This window comes from Schistocerca gregaria, chromosome 7, assembly GCF_023897955.1.
Source record: "Schistocerca gregaria isolate iqSchGreg1 chromosome 7, iqSchGreg1.2, whole genome shotgun sequence".
Lineage (NCBI taxonomy): Eukaryota > Metazoa > Arthropoda > Insecta > Orthoptera > Acrididae > Schistocerca > Schistocerca gregaria.
This window is the reverse complement of record NC_064926.1, coordinates 192,953,132-192,972,787: the sequence shown is the minus strand read 5'-3', so window position 1 is coordinate 192,972,787 and position 19,656 is coordinate 192,953,132. Positions and strand designations below refer to the sequence as shown.

General features: G+C 39.2%; 1 protein-coding gene across 2 annotated transcripts in view; it reads right to left on the bottom strand.

Annotated features, from left to right (window-relative positions):
- Positions 1-19,656, bottom strand: part of LOC126281260 (transcription intermediary factor 1-beta) — a 124,995-nt gene that overhangs the window by 30,563 nt on the left and 74,776 nt on the right. For both annotated transcript variants that reach the window (XM_049980062.1, XM_049980063.1), the window contains exon 13: positions 17,182-17,371. In XM_049980062.1, the coding sequence (XP_049836019.1) occupies positions 17,182-17,371 (190 nt within the window). The remainder of the gene's footprint in view (positions 1-17,181; positions 17,372-19,656) is intronic.

Here is a 19,656-nt window from a genome sequence, read left to right as displayed (position 1 = left end):
TGGTACTGGCCCAATTGTTGCACCTTGAACATTTCATGAGGGATCCAATGTGCTGCAGTTTGGTGGTACCCCAGAATGTGGACCACAGTTTTGTTACATACTGCAACTTCTGCTGCTAAAACTTGAGCAGTCCAGCGGAGATCAAAGTCCAACAAGGAAGCAAAGAGTTGAACTGTATTGTACACCACATGGAGTCGTCCTGTAGGGGTGATCCTTCACAGTATCTCTGCCTAATCTGAACACTTTAACCCATCATGTGACAGTGCTGTGGGACAATGCTGCATCACTACATGCTTCACACAGTCCCTGGAAATATTCTTCTGTACGCTAATCTCATGCCAGTTCAATTTTGAGCCAAGAATGTTACTCTATCTTTGTACACACGATGTTAGGGAGGTTGCGCTATTACTATGACATTCAACAGTCTTCATACTCCAGTACATTGAAGAGTTCTGCTCCTGCTTGCTGTACAAACTCTTTTCACAGGCCTCCATTGTGTCAACATAGGTGGTGACTCACCAACTCACCGTCTTGATGTTACAGCAATGTTACGTTGTATCCAGCCCTTGTTTAATGTAATTGGGCAGATAAAAAGTCTACTTCAACAAGTAGTGGTAGTAGGAGAACACACATACAGAGGTATTTCAGTTTTCAAGCTTTTGAGGCCAGTGGCTCCTTCTGACAGAGTGGTGGAAGAGGATGTAAGAGGGGTGAAGGAAAAGGACTGGTGAAGTTTAGAAAATGGGGAGAATTTGCAAAATTCTCCCAGAACAAAAGGACTTGGGAGACTTAAGGGACAGGATGAGAAGGAAAGACTGAGTGTTGGGAGATTGCACTGGACGAGATTTGAAAACCTGAGAGCTTAAAGGTTAAAGATAGGGTAATACACAAGACAGAGATTATTGCCAGAACATCGCGCATGAAATAATAAGATTGGAAAGCTAATTGCATTGTATGTGGTGGGGGAGGGGGATACAGAAATCAGAAAACAAAAGATATAGGAAACTAAAAGGGAGTGAAGGAAGGAATAGTTACTTTGAAGAAATGCTGGGACTGAAGAAATTAACGTAAATTAAAGCCAGATGGATCACAAGAATCAAGGCATGTCGTAACGTCAGTTTTCACTTGCGGAGTTATGAGAAAATGATCTCTGGGGGGAGAATCCAGACGGCACATGTTATAAAACGGACACCAATGTCATGACTGTCATGTTCTAGAGCATGCTCTGCAATAGGATACTGTGTGTTTCCAGTATAGGGTGTATATGTGGACAAGGAAAAGAATTCCTGGATGCACCGGTCAAAAATACACTTTATCCTGTGTGAAACAGCACTTTTTCTGTGTTAAGTGACAGAATACTTTCTGTCAGAACCATAAAACGTATTAACCCTTTGAATGGTTAAGGTTTTATATACAGTCATAGTCTTTTTGCACATGTTAACTTTAATATACATCACACAAATGTGCCAGTCAAATCTTAAATAATACGTAAACGCCTGAGCTTGAAATTCTGCTAAGTGGTTGGTCCTCACATTGTTGAGATTTAAATGATAATCAAACACACTGTGATTTAAGAAATTCAAAGCACATTCGCGCACATAATATAATTCATCTTGCGTAAAATGAAATTTACGTTGAAAGTACGGGTTTTCCACCACCATTCGCAATATTTGCCTGTGACCTGTTAGAATTTGTTTCAGCAGCTGTCAGAGTGTGCAAGAAAAAAAATGTTACTGTGTGGCCACAGAGACAATGATGTAGGAAGCCAACATGTTCATACCTCTATAGCATAGGGAGATCTTACATTATGTCATAAATGAAAGAGAACATCAGAGGGTACTCCAAGAGCAATGGAATTTTGTAAATCTGACTAAAATGCATAATTTGGCTGAAAGTGCACATTCATATGTCCAGGTTAACAAAGAAGTACGCTCCAACCTGATATTAAGCTTTTCAGTGTGATTTTCAGGCTGCAAATTTTCTTGGAGATCAGTACTGTATTGTCTCATATTTGGTCCTTTATTATGACATTATGCCACACATGCAAGGGGATAAAAACTGGCACTTGTAATTCAGCAAACAGTTGACACTAGCCAATAATGTGGAATAAAACACTTTGTTTGAAATAAATTGACTGCCTCTGTGGAAAAGAATATTAAAAGCTAAGTTTCTTCAGGAAATCGACAAAAATAAGTTCAGTGTTCCGCAAGGCAATTAATGCTTGACTGCCAAAAACCTGGAAATAAAATAAAATAACATATTTTAGCCTTTTCTAATTATATGAATTTATTTTAATTCACTTGCTAGATCTCGGCCACCAAAATTCGTTTTGGTTTCATTTGACGTAGACAGTTGTAAACGAAGAAGAAACAGCAAAATCACTAAACCTAAACATGGGTCATGTGGAGACTACCGCCCTCTGCGCTGCTACTTAGACTGCTCTGCACATGCATGAATCTGGCAGCTTGGGCTCGTCAGAAGAATATTTCAGGCTAGTGTCTGGCTGCTTGTTGCTACTGCTGATACAGCCAACAGCCGTACTTCAAGCAGCTCATACGTGACTCAATTGCGCTTGCACACGAGCCTGCTGGGAACTGCTCGAGTGAACCTAATGCAAATTGTTGTGATGTCATGGTCATCAGGAGCAGTTTGTTGTTATTAAGTATTGCATAGTCTTTGTCCTAAAGCCTTTGACACATTTTAGTGTTGGCAGGCACTCGTGTGCACTGTGTTTTGTTGTTGGAAATGGTGCATTTCCTCTGTAACTTAAGTCTATTTTGGTTTTCTTTCCATGGTTTATGTTTTATTGCTGCAGTATTATTCTGCAGTAGCAGTCTAAAGTAATACTATTTGTTAGAGTATCAGTTCTTCTCAGCCTAAATTACAAAAATTTAACTGAAAACTAAAACAATGAAAAATTTCCGGAATTCCAAAAAATTCCCGAGGTTTTCCTGGTTTTCTCCTTGATAAAAAAGTTCCCGGGTTTTTCCCGGATCCCCTGGGGTGTATACATTCTGCGTTATTTACGCTCTGCCTATGTCTGCTCATTATCATTGATAACTTATTGGTAGTCATGCCATTGCAAAAGCCCAAACAGTGTTTATGTAACAACTGATAAGCTGGTAAAAGACGTGTTGCTTCACAAATCACTCTCTCTTAGATAGTGTGTTTTGTCAGTTATATTACTGGATGTAATTACCCAAACAGCCTAGATCAAAAGAAGATTTCATAGTACATCACTCCCAATCCTGGTAATGTTGATCCCTCCAATTATCCTGGTCTTGAATGTATTAATCAGCCACTTCAACGAGGCTATGACTTCATAAAATCAGCCTTGAAATGAGATCCATTCTTCTGACATTTTGCCCAGCACAACTAGAATAGCTTATTGTAGATCTCCAAACCACTGCAGTATCACTGTCAGCCAAGACACTTCTTCAGCACCCATTTCCCTACTGTACAGCTCCTATCCCTGTGACCGTCCCTGCTCTAAGACTTGTCCTAGGCCAGCTGTTACGACAACCTGCACCTGTCCTGTAACTGTAAAAACATGTACTACCAAAGAGAGAGCCACCTGTGAAACGATACATGTTGGTATACCAGCTGTTATGTAAACACTGTTTGGCCTTGGCATGGCAATTACCAAATTATCAGTTAGGAGAATGGGCATAGGCAGAGAGTGCATACTGGCAATACACAGTAACCTGTTGCAGAGTATGCTCTACAACATGACAATCATGACCTCAGTGCCTGTTTCACCATATGTGCTATTTGGATTCTTCCCCCAGACACCAGTATCTCAGAACTCCACAGGTGGGAACTGGCATTACAACATGTCCTTTGTTCTTGTCCCCCACCTGGCTTCAATTTATGTTAATTTGTTCAGTCTCAGAATTTCTTAACATTAACTATTACTTTCCTTACTCCCTTTTAATTTTCTGTATCTTCTTTTTCTGACTACTATATTCCCCCCATCGCCCCTCCTTCCACCTACCACATACAATGCAGTTAGGTTTCCATTCTTATTACCCCATGCATCATGTTTCAGCAGTGCTCTCTGTCTTGTATATTACCTATCTTTCACCTTTAAGCTCTCAGGTTTTCAAATCTCATCCAGTGCAGTCCCCAACAATCCGACTTTCCTTCTCATCCTGTCCGGTAAGTTTCCCCTGATCTGGGGTTCTGGCCAACTTTTTTGAACTCTCCACATTTCCTAAACATCAGCAGTCCTTTTCATTCACTACTCTTCCTTCCCCTTTAACCTTTCAGCCAGAAGAAGAAGAAGCCATTGGTCCCAAAGGATTGTACATGTAAATACTTTTACACGTGTGTTCTGCTGCCACTGCTAGGTAAGTAGATTTTTGTATCTGTCCAATTACATTACAAGTTATACTTCATCATACAAATGGTTTCTTGAAGCGCACACAGGAGCAGAGAAGGTTTAAAGCTTGTTGATGAGTACACAAACACTGATCTCAGTTCAGTAAATATATTTAGCACAGAAAATAATTTACAAGCACACAATGTAGCGAAGAAATTTGATTCCTTTCTAAATAATTTTCACAAACGCTTTGAATCCGGTTTTCAATTATGGGAAGTTAAATGCCTGCCAGGAGAATAGCAGTCTTTTTAACTGTGAAAATTATCAATAATCAAAATATTAAACAACACTACAGCAACACAACAATATCCTAAATTGTCCTCACACAGACTGGTGTTGTGTAGCCTACTATAGGAAATGAAACTGGTATACTACTTCAGCAATATGATGTTTCACACTCTACAAAAAATTTCCATTTCATATAACACCTCTCCACTTTTCTTGGACTGGCACGATAATCATCATTGACATAAGAATTTTTACTACTTCTTTAACACCAACAGAGTAAATGGACTACATAATTGACAAATTACTGGTAAGTGTGAGAAATAAGTTAATGGCTCCACCAGATGAGCAATGTTTTTATTTGGCAAGTACGCAAATAGTTCAAAAATAATATTTTGGATCTTGTTGGAAATTAACTACTTACCACTTGCACATGAAACCTTGGCATAAGTATGAGTTGTTGTGAAATTATTTGATTTTTCTTCATTACAAAGTGTTATTTTGCTAAGCTTCTCATCTCAGATATTTCCAGAAATGCTTAAGATATGCAATTCTATCTTCACATTGGTGAATGATACAAGTTGTCACTAAACAATGTATAGTCTCTTGTGAAAGCTACATTAATTAGATATGTTGGTACCACATTTGCTTAAAAAAAGGGGGCCTAAAGCAATTTCTGTTATTAAGATAACAGATCTCAAAGAGACCAATTTATTCACATTTCACTCTCAAAAATTTGAGTGGTAGTTTCAGAGAAATTAGAATGATTAAAACTTGGGTTTTATTTCTTTTGAATGAAAAATTCATTTCAAATAACTCAGAGGAATGCAGATAGATGATATTGTTGGCAACTGCCAATACTCCGACAGGTGTTAACTCTATCTCTGTTTTTTGACAAGGAAGAGTACAGGATTCCAATACAATTTAAGAATAAACCTTCATCTCTATTTACAAGGTTATTTGCTAATTTAATTTCAACTGCTTCCTTAACAACACTATCCCAACAGCTTGAATCTATGCTAGAATCTCCATGTTGTTATATTCCACAGGATGATCGGTGCCAAGTTCTGCAATAGCCAATTTGCTTGGCTGTTGTAAGTGTGCATCATGCTTAAGATCAGTACCCCAGTCCTCTTTGATCCTGATAGTGTGAGCAATATATGGCATGCCACAACTGCAAGGGTACAATAGACATCCACCTTATGCAAACCGAGATCATTTTTAATGGAACTTGAAAGGACCATAATCTTAGAGGGGGTTTGGAAAACACATTTCACATCATATTTCCTCAAAACATGACCAATTTTGCCAGAAATGCACCCTGCATAATGCAGAAAGACTAATACCTTGATGCCAACTCCTTATTGTCATCATTCACCAAGTGCACAGTTGGTCGATAGTGCAATGCACACCTGACTGGTCTTTCAATACATGCATTCTGACAAAAAGTAAGCTCCAGATGGGTTACCTCAGCAGGAAACTCTCCGGGTTCAAATGATGTGGGTGCTGTGAACGAAGGTATGATGTTGCCCTTCACACTCTGTCAGATGGTGAAAGCTATCAGCCTGCAGATACAAATCACTGTGAATACGCTTCCTCTAAACAGCATGTCCCAACATGTCATTAACCTTCCTCCTGAATAACATATCAAGGAAGGGACGGCATCTATTGTGAAATGAATATTCAGGTGGACTGAATTCAGCTACTATAAAAAGTTGTTCAAATTCTCACTGCCCTGAGGCTAAACATACCTGGGGAAAAAAAAAACACTAAGTTTTCAAAACGGAGGCACATTCCTAAAAGTCTTTCATAAGCAAATTTGCAGTAACAGGTGACAACGAGCTTCTCATCACAACACTATCTGTCTGCTCATAGTACTGTTCACTGAATAAAAAGTGAGTGGAAGTCAACACTTGTCAAAATAGGTTTGTTAATTCAATACCAAACCTAACCTCAACATGACTACATGACTTCCCTGTTTCACTTTCGACTAACCTCAATTAACCATAACATATCAGGCAGAGGAATACGACTGAAGAGACAGACAACAATCAAAACTGATTGGCATATCAGAGTCATTCATCTAATTAACATAAGAAATCTGCCAAGTTCTTACTGTGATACTCAACCAACCAACTAGTGGGTTCAACAGAGAAGCAAGGCGTTTTGCTACACAATGTGTCAGAGCACCAATGTTATTCACAATCAAAGAGGAACCCCTTCTTTGTAGATATTTGGAACGCCATATAACTTCAGGGAAACAGCACTACATATTATGAGTCTTTATAGTTTCATGTGACAAGGAACTTTTCTTCAGAACACTATTAGTCTTTCTCTCGACACTTGTTGTGGGGTTGGCGACACTTGTGGGGTTAGCACCAGTTTTGTGACAAGCTGAATCAGCTAGTAAACACTACATCTTTTCACTGTAATCCTGCTTTTCCACAGGTAACGTAACACTATCTGAATCAGCTCTAAGTGAACGTAAAGCAGCCCTCTCTGCTGCTGTTATATTACTCTTGGGTGGGTGTGCTGCAGTTAGTGTATGGCATGCCTCCTTCTGAAACTCATCTGCAGCCTCAGAAGACAATTTACAAATAGCCTGTTCAACAAACTAATAAAATCAATCACTGGCAAATACTTGAGCACTGGTGCAAAATTTAAACCTTTTCCTAGCATGGGCGAGATTTATGATAGGACACTCAGATATAGTACCCTGAGCCATGGAAATATTCAGACTTCACCAAATGTCAGGTAGTTAAAAAATGAAATTCCTAGTCAGACTGCGAGCATGAAGCAACATCCAACCAATCACAAGAAAAAACTAACACTCTTGACTTTCTGCTCACATATACAGTGTTCAACTCTCTCTCTCTCTCTCTCTCTCTCTCTCTCTCACACACACACACACACACACACACACACACACACACACACACACACACACACACAAAACATTAGCAGCATCACACAAACAAAGATAATTGATGCTAGAATTTCTAACGTAAGTGAAAATTATTAAACAACAGGTGTGGTATCATTAACTCTGTCCCTCTTGTTTTTTGACAAGGGAGAGCGCAGGGTTCTGAGCAGAATTTAAGCAAAAGCCTCCACCTCTATTTACAAGGTTACTTCCTAATTTTATTTCAACTGCTTCCTTGATAACACTATCCCTGTAGCTGGAAGTGAATGCCAGTATCTTCATGCTGTTATGTTCCATAAGATGGCTGGTATCAATACAACGTTCTACAATAGCCGATTTTCTCGGCTGTTGTAAGCATGTGTGACCTTGTGCTCAATAGCCCTCTGCAAACCAAAGTTTTAAATTCCCTTGCATAGCACTTACCTGCTGCAGTTTTGTCTTGAAAGTGAGGGGTGGTCATTCATCAAACTATTGGTGGTTGTCGCCAATGTCACCCGATTTCATTTCCATAATTTATTTGAACATTATATGTGGCAGGAGAAACCCAGGTCTCACGTCAAATTGATTGACGTTCTTATGCAGAAGATCTTGTTATCATACAAAAATGTTGCATTTACCTGATGGGGAACTCCAGCTTCATGAAGCTGATAAGAGTTTCATTAGAAATTTGGAACAGTTGAGAAAAGTTTTCAATTTAAATTGATTCTAATCACACTTGGTTAAAAGTGATTGAACACACACACTAGCCCAAAGGACAGAGCACTGAAACTGAGATGATACAAGTGTCAAGTGTGGTAACAGTTCTGCACATTTCTGTCAGAGCACTCTAATAAATATGACAGTCATAAATTGAATGGATGTGTGAGACAGGAAACAGACATATAAGTATTGTTAAAGAGTACCTTTATATGGGAAAAAAAACTTGGGTTTTGATTCAAGATACACAATTGCATTGTAAAATTACACCAGCAAAACTAACTACAAGGAAATTACATACTGGTCATGAACACTAAAATGCTATTTGTATCATCAAGAGTTCAAAATATCCACCATCAACTGCAACACAAATTTTTCATCACTGGTGCAAGAACTGGACAGTATTGACTGAGGTGGCACAGTGGTAAGATACCAGACAAGCATTTTGGCAGATGGCAGTTTGGATCCCTGTACATCATTCCCCTAACTCATTTATGTAAATGAAGCAGTTGTTCCTTCATAAAGGACAGGGTGATTTCCTTCCCCAATTGAGATTTATGTTCCATGTCTAATGATGTTTTTGTCAACAAAATGCTAAATCCTAACCTTCCTTTCCTGCTCTCCTGTCCCTTTTCTTTTGACAGACTAAAGAGACTCCATCTATAGTTTGAAAATACTGCAAAAATGTGATGTCTTATGCCCTCTTGGGTCATCACAATACATAAGCAGACCTATTCTTTGAGTTTATCACACAAAAAAATTTTAGTTCTACCAAATCTGATAACCGTGCAGATCAACTGATAATTTCCTTCACATGCTATCCCGCAACACGAAAAGAGAGCCGACTGAGTGATTTCCTAGCCACAAGAAAGCAGTGAACTTTAACAGATATTTCCTCTGGGACAGCTGCTAACACTTCGGAACAAAATTATATTTACGTGGTTTCTTGAATGAAGTTACAGCCAGTTACATAATTCCCACCAACCAAGCCAAGCTCTCCCATTCCACAGCCTCTGATGTTCAACCTGCCTCGGCCATTGTAACTTCCACGCAGCCCAATAATGGACATTTCTTACATCCGACTTTCCAGGATTTGTAAGATACACTGAATCAGTAACATAATTTGTTGAAGAAAGAAGCTACAGTCCAGATGTTTCTTCTGAAATTCTACTGGTTTTATCTGCTGGCTGAAGCGGTCCATGATCTGAAATGTGTGTATGTTTGAATAAAATTATGATTGTCATTACTTTTAAATAACGTACTGCATTTTCTTGATTAACCATGCACCTAAACTGCAACTTTTTTTGTACATGGACTGTCTCCCGTGCAACTCTTCTGTGTGGGCATTTGTAGTTTTCTCAATACTCACTTTCTACCAAACAACAGAAAGTCCTTCTTCAAAAATATGCATATACAGACAATTATTGGACACTGTCTCTTTCAGATGTACAACCTGTCCAACTCTGGACATATCTGTCAAACTAAATAATGTAACCTGTTGTGATATTATCCTGAGTGCCATGGTCTTCTCTATTCCATGGAATGCAGCACGTCTCCTAGACGGAATGTCAAAGCATGGAATAAACTGCCAATCCAGCAGATATCACAATGCATAGAAAAAAAAAAAAGTTCTTGCCATCTAATTTTCAAGATGCGCAGCATCCAGACACACCAAAATACATGCACAAATAGAAAAACAAACTTCCATATAGTAGGCCATTCAAAATTACTTAACTTAAAAGAAATACTGTCACAGGTGGCAATCATCATTCATTGGTACTGTAGACATTGTGCAACACATTACTTTGCCAAAGGGATATGCTACACCGCATGGGGAAGTAACACGACTAAGATGAATGCTGTTTGTGCACAACAAAATGCAATCACGCAGGACTGAGTCATTACAGGGAATGATAATATCTCGAGAGCTTACATATAGATTAAGAAGCAGCAGCCACTAGAACATCCATTTCACTTTCTTGCTCGCTGCAGGTTTCTCACTTATGCTCTTTATACCATTCCACTGCCCATTCAATAAATTTTTTTTGTTCATTTACTGAACTGTTATTCTTGTTGGACAACATCTGTCACCCTAACTTTTTAATGTACAACTTACCTGTTCTCCTCACATTCCTTTTGCATAGCCCATAAAGAAGTAAAATATTTAACTTTTCTTGGTTTACACAAAACATTAGTTTTCTCCCTAAACAAATAAGTCCTTGATAAAAATGAACTACAGATAATATAAAGGATTTAACTTTTACAAGCTTTTAGAGCCAGTGGCTACTTCTTCTGGTAGAAGAATTGAAGGGGAAGGAAGAGGGGTGAAGGAAAAGCATTGGGGAGGATTAGGGAAAGGGGTACAGTTCAGAAAAGTCACCCAGAACCCCGGGTCAGGGGGCAGACTTAACAGATAGGATGAGAAGGAACCCCTTCCTTCCCCTTCAACTCTTCTGTCAGAAGAAGGAGCCACTGGCTCCGAAAGCTTGTAAAAGTTAAATCATCTTGTGTGTGTGTTCCCTGCCGCCACTTGGGGAGTAGATCTTTTATCTATCTGTTTATATCATATTATCAATGACTGATTATTTTCATTGTTATATTAGCACATGGAATACAGAATCAAAATTGAAAGCTACAATTCCTCTGCTACCACAGCAGTGCAACACTGTTTACTCCTTATCTGACACAACTTATTTCTTTATTCCGTTATGAAATTGCTGTGTTCATAACTCAAGAGGTACACAGGAACAGTTAATTATGAGTGTGTACGATATACTTTCAGTCATAATGATTAAATCACAGACTTCCAAGACACAGCAAAATTCTTTATATTAAATTGTATCAGGTACATGACTCCAATTCCACACATACGAGTGTCATTCGATAATTAAAGAGACAAACTGGTCTGGAGAAAAAAGTGTGTATTTTTACAAAACAATACTTTTCCTATTTTTCAACATAATCCTCTTGAACATTTGTGCAATTGTTCCAACGGGCTACAAACTTTTTTATTCCGGCTGCAAAGAACTCTGTATCTTGATGTTTGAACCAATATCCCACTAACTTTTTCACATTCTCGTTGTCTTGGAACCTCTTCCCACGTAATGTCTCCTACAGTGCACCAAACAAATCGAAATCACTAGGTGCTAAATCAGAACTACAAGAGGGATGAGGCAGCACTTCCCAGCCCATTATGTCAACTGCTTCATGAAATTTTCACCAGTTTCCAACACTGATGACAAGGAACACAAATTGTAGAATTTTAGAACATGTTTTTTGCTCGCGTATCATGTCATTTCTGGAAACCCAGAATCTACTCTGTAGGAATCAACATGGATTTCGGAAACAGCGATCGTGTGAGACCCAACTTGCTTTATTTGTTCACGAGACCCAGATAATATTAGTTACAGGCTCCCAGGTAGATGCTATTTTCCTTGACTTCCGGAAGGCGTTTGATACAGTTCCGCATTGATGCCTGATAAACAAAGTAAGAGCCTATGGAATATCAGACCAGCTGTGTGGCTGGATTGAAGAGTTTTTAGCAAACAGAACACAGCATGTTGTTCTCAATGGAGAGACGTCTACAGACATTAAAGTAACCTCTGGCGTGCCACAGTGGAGTGTTATGGGACCATTGCTTTTCACAATATATATAAATGACCTAGTAGATAGTGTCTGAAGTTCCATGTGGCTTTTCACGGATGATGCTGTAGTATACAGAGAAGTTGCAGCATTAGAAAATTGAAGCGAAATGCAGGAAGATCAGCAGATAGGCACTTGGTGCAGAGAGTGGCAACTGACCCTTAACAAAGACAAATGTAATGTATTGCGAATACATAGAAAGAAGGATCCTTCATTGTATGATTATATGATAGCGGAACAAACACTGGTAGCAGTTACTTCTGTAAAGTATCTGGGAGTATGCATACAGAATGATTTGAAGTGGAATGATCATATAAAATTAATTGTTGGTAAGGCGGGTACCAGGTTGAGATTCATTGGGAAGAGTCCTTAGAAAATGTAGTCCATCAACAAAGGAGGTGGCTTACAAAACACTCGTTTGACCTATACTTGAGTATTGCTCATCAGTGTGGGATTCGTACCAGATCGGGTTGACGGAGGAGATAGAGAAGATCCAAAGAAGAGCAGCGCGTTTCGTCACAGGGTTATTTGGTAAGCGTGATAGCGTTACGGAGATGTTTAGCAAACTCAAGTGGCAGACTCTGCAAGAGAGGCACTCTGCATCGCGGTGTAGCTTGCTGTCCAGGTTTCGACAGGGTGCGTTTCTAGATGAGGTATTAAATATATTGCTTCCCCCTACTTATACCTTCCAAGGAGATCACGAATGTAAAATTAGAGAGATTCGAGCACACACGCAGGCTTTCCGGCAGTCATTCTTCCCGCAAACCATACGCGACTGGAACAGGTAGGGAGGTAATGACAGTGGCACGTAAAGTGCCCTCTGCCACACACCGTTGGGTGGCTTGCGGAGTATAAATGTAGATGTAGATGTAGATTCAGGAAAAATGAGGCATTGCATATTCACAGAATTATTCTTGTTGCAACAAAGGGAATGAGAAAAAAGAATCAATACTGGCGTCAACACAGAACTAAGCAAGTGTTTTTCCCATTACTTTTGAAAGCATGTTTGATTTTGATTTCTGAGGAACCACTTTATTTTTTACTGCATGCTAATCAGTTTCCTCTCCAGGATGTTTTTTGAGAATTTTGTCAACTGTTCTAAGCATGGCTCAACAGAGGAGCTCATGATGGTGCACTTGGTCAGACTTTAAGAATGAAAGGAAAAAAGTCAACAGCAATTCCAAAATATTAAAATGTCACCACCACCCTTTCTGGAATATGATCGGAAATTTGAGGCTTGAAACAATTATATTCAACACACGGAGCAGCACTCCATTATGTACCACATATCAGCTGACGTAGAAACAAAAGCATTTTCAGTATCATATGCAGACCCCACTGATATTTCAACTCCTCCAGACACTGTCACCAGCCTGTAAACCTCTCCATTCTGCCATTAAAGATATTCTTGAGAAGTATCATGAGTCTCAAGTCCATGTTGTTGCTGCCAGACAGAGGATTTTTTTCAATGTTTTAGGAAGTTAAATCAAAATTATAAGGAGTGGAGTACTCAATTACAGGGCTTAACTAGAGAGTTTAAATTTCATTGTGGAGATGACGTGTTTAAGAAATCTTATGCATATTCTATACTTCAGGATATGCTTATCAAGCACTTCCCTGGTAATAAATTAAAGAAGGGCCTGCTTAGCCTAACAAATCCTTCTTTCCAAGACTGCCATTAATTTGGGCATATGAACAATTGCCTATAGCTGCTGAAACGTACAGTGCAAGGATGCTGATGTGTTCACTGCGAGTCAACAACCAGCATTGGCTAACTGACTGACGAGGACCGATCCAGAAAATACAGAGTGAGTACATTATTTGACTAGAGTGAGTACGTTATTTGACTGAAATAGGCAGTAAACAAGTTCAGAAATGCTGAATTACAATTTTATTCACACTGTGGTGTAAACCACAGAAGGGACACTTGTTTCTATCAGGTAACACATTGCAATTATTGTCAAAATACCAGACATAGGGCAGAGGTTTAAAAAACGAAGCACAACTAACAAAAACATCAGATGCTCAAACATACTGCTGTAGTCAACCATAAGAAGGCAAGTATCGTTCATAATTAACATATGCAAATTCAAAAACTTCCAAAGACAAAGTGTCATGTGAATGTCATATTTTCTGTCAGTAAAAAGTCATTATCTGAGTTGACAATGTGCTGATCAACTTTAGGATTGACAAAGGGTCATCAATTTCTAGTCATACTAGAAATTGGGATCACCAAAGTTAACAGGTTTTCAAAGTTAACCGTTCAGTTACAGCAATCAGCAGATTCCAGAGAAAGAACAATTTACAACAGATATTATATATAGACAGTTTACAAAACAAGCTACAATCTTAGTTCTAAATTCAAATGAAGCAACAAATTTGCTAGGCCTGGATCTCATCTATGCTTTGGGCTTCACCATTCATGAAGAAGTGAATCAAATTCAAACTGATGTTCTGAATGGGATTTAACACATCTGTTCCAAAAAGGTGATATTTTTGTTCGAAAGTAACAAGTAGAACTAAATGTTACAAGGCACACATGATGATGAAGTCAACTGCAGTGGCAAAATTCTGTGAAGCAAGCAACATTTCCTTTCCATTAAAAGATAAAATAAAGCAAAGAAAATGAAGTTATTGAAGCCACAACCATTAGCGAATGGTAAAGTAACAGAACTGCTCATGGTGCAAATCCAGAACCCACTTTATTACTGACTCTTATTCAATTCCCAAGGTGGAAAAAATGATGTCAAAATTAGTTGGTGATGTGCACTTTGCCAAACTGAATTTACAGAAGCATATTTGCAATCCCTTTGGTTGAAGGCACACAGAGATTTACGATAACAGTCGAAACACATTTTTTTAAAAACTAAGTGATCTAGTACCCATTAAAATGTACAAAAACAGGGGTACCTGATACATATACAGAACAGGTTGGCTGTGTACTATTTAAATTTAAATGTTCACGTGGTGTCACAATGGGCCATAAAAATCAAATCAGACTGCACTGCACTCACACGCTTAGAGGGAGACCTCCTACGCTGCCTTCTTTTACAAAATCAGAAGACCTGTATGCAGTCAGCTGTCTGAGGAACCTGCTGATGCTGATGGCAGCCGTCCCACCAGTGCAGCCGGCAATAGTGCCCAGCTGCACACAGCCGGCGAGGAACCGATGGAAGTGGATGCAGTGCTCATACTTCATACAAAAAAACATAAAAATGTTTAAGACTCGACCGGTCACCACCTCACAGTGGTACTGACTAGGTTTTTCACAGTGCCATGGGAAAATGCCAATGGAGGCAAGGTGAGTGCATGCACAGAATTTGCATTTGAATGGAAGCAGGATATTAATGAAGCCATTCAGCTTCGACGGCTTGCCCTCCAGGGAAGGTGATTTGTACATTGCTCAAGGGGTACACAGCAGTAACACAGAAATCCACCACCACACAAAAGCACATCACTTGCCAGCACCTCCTCAGTTCTACACAGCAGCCTTCAAGACTATCTCCTTCTTCCAAACCATGTCCGTCAGTGCATCATATCCATCTGCCGATAGGGTTGCCAGGTGCTATGGAGAGCACTGTCAACTGTGGCCTACTCTGCTTCTGCAAAATACGGGTGCACATGGAGATTCTTTTGCCAACACGGACAGAAGTCGATGCACCACTGACACTCGCTCAGTTCTGTCATAACTCTAACAGTTCCTCCAATTAGGCTATGGAGCATGGTTCTGGCAGTTCCGTTCAGAGGCTAATGCAGTTCCATCTCTTCTATACACAATTGTGAAGTTCTACAGTGATTACAATTCTCATATAGCAACCACTACTTACAGAGCAATAGGGAATAGTTAACTACATGTGTTAGATATAGGACTTCAATGCCATACATCCAACTACTAAAGAAGTTATGTACATTTATTGCAAATTTTCAATGTTAATAAACTATTGCATCTGACTATCCGAGGCTTTCAAGATGTCAAGTGAGGAAACTGTAAGTCGGTTTCCACATGACTGACGTTTTCAGAAGTCACCATGGTTGGTGTGGAAGAGATTTTTCTGCTCAAGATACCTCATCATGTTCAAGCTCAAAATATGTTCTAGGATTCTACAACACACAGATGTTAAAGACATTGGATGGTAGTTCTCGGTATTGGCCGCAAAATGAGGAAATCCACTGGTATAACCGAGCTTGACAAAGGACACAGGAGTAAGGTCCTGGCCCTTGAATGAGAATTTCAGAAACTTTGAAGCTGGTTAGTTATTGATGTGCCACTGTTGAGACAATTTATAGTGAGCGGTTGAAGGACAGCAAAACCATGACTAGTTGACTAGATGTTGGATGTCTATGACCCATCATGGAACATTGAGGTCAGAGGGTTGCCAACTCTGTAAAGCAGGATAAGGAATGATCTGTGGGAGATCTGATTACGGATTACACTGCTGGTGCAAGCACAAGTGTTTCAGAACACACTGTTCAGCGTATGTTGTCGATCAGGATGCTTCGCAGCAGACAATCACTATGTGCTCTCATGCTGACCCATAGACACAGTAAATTATGATTGCAGTGGGCATGGGATAATCCAAGGCTGCACTGTGGGTCAATGGAAACCTGTCACCTGGTCAGATAAGTAATGGGGAGAAGTATTATGCTACGGGGGATATTCATGCAGGCTTCCATTGAATCTGCAGTACTAATGGAAGACACTGTGACAGTTGTGGCTTAAGTGAACTTTCTTACTGATACCTACATCCATTCATGATCAATGTCTTCCCTGATGACAAAGGCATCTTCCAGCATGATAATTTCCATGCCTCAAGACTTGACTCATGCTATAATGGTTTGAGAAATGAGATTGTAGGCTCATATTGATGTCTTGGCCACCAACCTGATCTGAACCCAATGGATAGGAATGCTATTGGGCATCAGCTCGCCACACCTGCGCGCGCGCGCGCGCACACACACACACACACACACACACACACACACACACACACACACACACAGAGAGAGAGAGAGAGAGAGAGAGAGAGAGAGAGAGAGAGAGAGAAATTGGCAATAATTCTCTCTCAGGGACTGAGAAAACAGTATAGAGACAGAATGGAAAAATACATAGAAAGGAAGACCAGTACAGCTCCAAGAGTCAAACAAAAGTCAAACAATTAATAATATTTTTATTTGGCCATAGTTTGTAAGTACTAGCAATTAATAACAACAATTATTATTGTTTTGATAACCGCAGTACACGTAATATTTACTGTACATTTCGGTGACAAAAAGACGGCACTATCATAAACATGGGTACAAGAAAATATCTCACCTCTGGTCCCACAACCTCTCTGAAATGCAAGCTGGGTTCATACTGGCAGTAAAGTTCCAGAAGCATTCTCTCAGCTAGTTTCTGCTCAGATTTCGACAGTTCTCTCCCTCTAGGGTCCAATGAATTCTTCATGTTACTCAGGTAGTCCCTCAGCTCGGTACACAAAAGACATTGCCATGTTTCACTTTCCCTGTAGACAAAAGATAAATATATCTTATTTTGATTGTTTAACGTACACACAATTTTTCATTGTTTGACTACTACAGCAAAAATTTAAAAAATAATTGAAAGAACACGTCAAATGTATTGTGAAATGATTTTTCTAAAGTAAGAACCCAGATATACCAGAGAAACATTTGATGTGTTTTTGAATGATAGTCGAAATAATGTACAGCAGCTGAGACATTCTTACATTAGTGATGTAAGGAGACCACTGAGTGAAATTCCACAACACAAATTTCTTCTAGTACTCATTAAAAAAAAAAAAATTTTATGTTAAATGTGTTTCAAATGTTTCCCTTATCAACCATGATTCAGGCTTTCAGACAAATTACTTCACAAAAATTGGACCTCTTTTTTCTTTCCCAAAAGCTTTTTACTGTCAAACTTTGTTAGGATAGCATGAAATTAACATAAATACCAATCTGCATGACGAATTTGACACTGAAAGACCTAAGTCAGAACAAGAACCTCGAGAGTAGACAACATTCCATTAGAACTACTGATAGCCTTGCGAGAGCCGGCCATGACAAAACTCTACCATCTGGTGAGCTAGATGTATGAGACAGGCGAAATGCCCTCAGACTTCAAGAAGAATATAATAATTCCAATCCCAAACAAAGCAGTGCTGACAGGAGTGAAAATTACCAAACTATCAGTTTAATAAGTCACAGCTGCAAAATCCAACACTAATTATTTACAGACGAAAGGCAAAACTGGTAAAAGCCGACCTCGGGGTAGACCAGTTTGGATTCCAAAGAAATGTTGGAACACGTGTGGCAATACTGACCCTACAACTAATCTTAGATTAAGGAAAGGTAAACATATGTTTCTAGCATTTGTAGACTTAGAGAAAGCTTTTGACAATGTTGATTGGAATACTCTCTTTCAAATTCTGAAGGTAGCAGGGGTAAAATACAGGGAGCGAAAGACTATTTACAATTTGTACAGAAACCAGATGGCAGCTATAAAAGTCAAGAGGCTTGAAAGGGAAGCAGTGTTTTGGAAGGGAGTGAGACGTGGTTGTAGCCCATCCCTGATGTTATTCAATCTATCTACTGAGCAAGCAGTAAAGGAAACAAAAGAAAAATTTGGAGTAGGAATTAAAATCCACGGAGAAGAAATAAAAACTTTGAAGTTTGCCAATGACATTGTAATTCTGTCAGAGACAGCAAAGGACCTGGAAGCACAGCTGAATAGAATGGACAGTGTCTTGAAAGGAGGATATAAGATGAACATCAACAAAAGCAAAGCAAGGATAGGCCTCAGCTAGAGATGGTGATCTTGTGTGTGAGAGTAGCATTTGCATGATGTGTGTGTGTGTGTGTGTGTGTGTGTGTGTGTGTGTGTGTGTGTGTGTGTGTGTGTGTAGTCTATTCCCGATGAAGGCCTTGTTGGTCGAAAGCAACTTTCTGGCAGTCTTTTTGTTGTAGCTACCTGTGACTCAGCATCTCCGCTATATGGTGAGCAGCAACTATCCTTTTCATAATATTGTTACATTCCATCCTGGACTTTCCATTGTTTGATTTCCTTGTTAGGTATAGAATTACAATTACAGCATGTGTTTTCTCAACTAGACTTGAAAATTGTGGGAAAAAGTTTAGATACTCTAGAAATAACAGTTGATGAGCAGCAGGAGCAGATGGGACACTCCAGATACTTACCACATTTTTCTGTTACGACTAGGGACTGGCAAAATTCGTATTTTGCAATAAATGTGAAATAGATGTGAATTTTGCCTCAAAATGTGAAAGCACAAAATTATTTAATAGACAGTATTTTGTACCAAATTGTATTTTCTGCATATAAATATCGAAAATATAACCAATTTTCAGTTACTGGTTAAATCATCTGGCAAACCCAATTTGGAAATATAATGCGTGTAAGAACTTGTTTTCAAAATAGAAAGTGTACAAACGCAATGATGAATCAATGTGCACAATGATCTGGTGTCATTCCAATTGTGAACAGTTGAATGGTCTATTGAAGATAATGTCATGTAATGTGATGTAGCAGTACTCAATTGTGGCACCTAGCATTTTAAAACAAAGAAACCATACATTTGTTTGTTAGCCAAAGTTCAAAAGATGACATGTTGTGGAAACTTTTACTGTATCAAATTAGGTGGCGGATGTTTTGCACTGTGGTCGCATCAAATGCCGCTAGACATTGGATCTGAACTACATCGTTAACAATACACTGCTAACCTCAACAAACAATTGCCCATTGCTGTCTCCGAATGTCTTGTGTCATGCA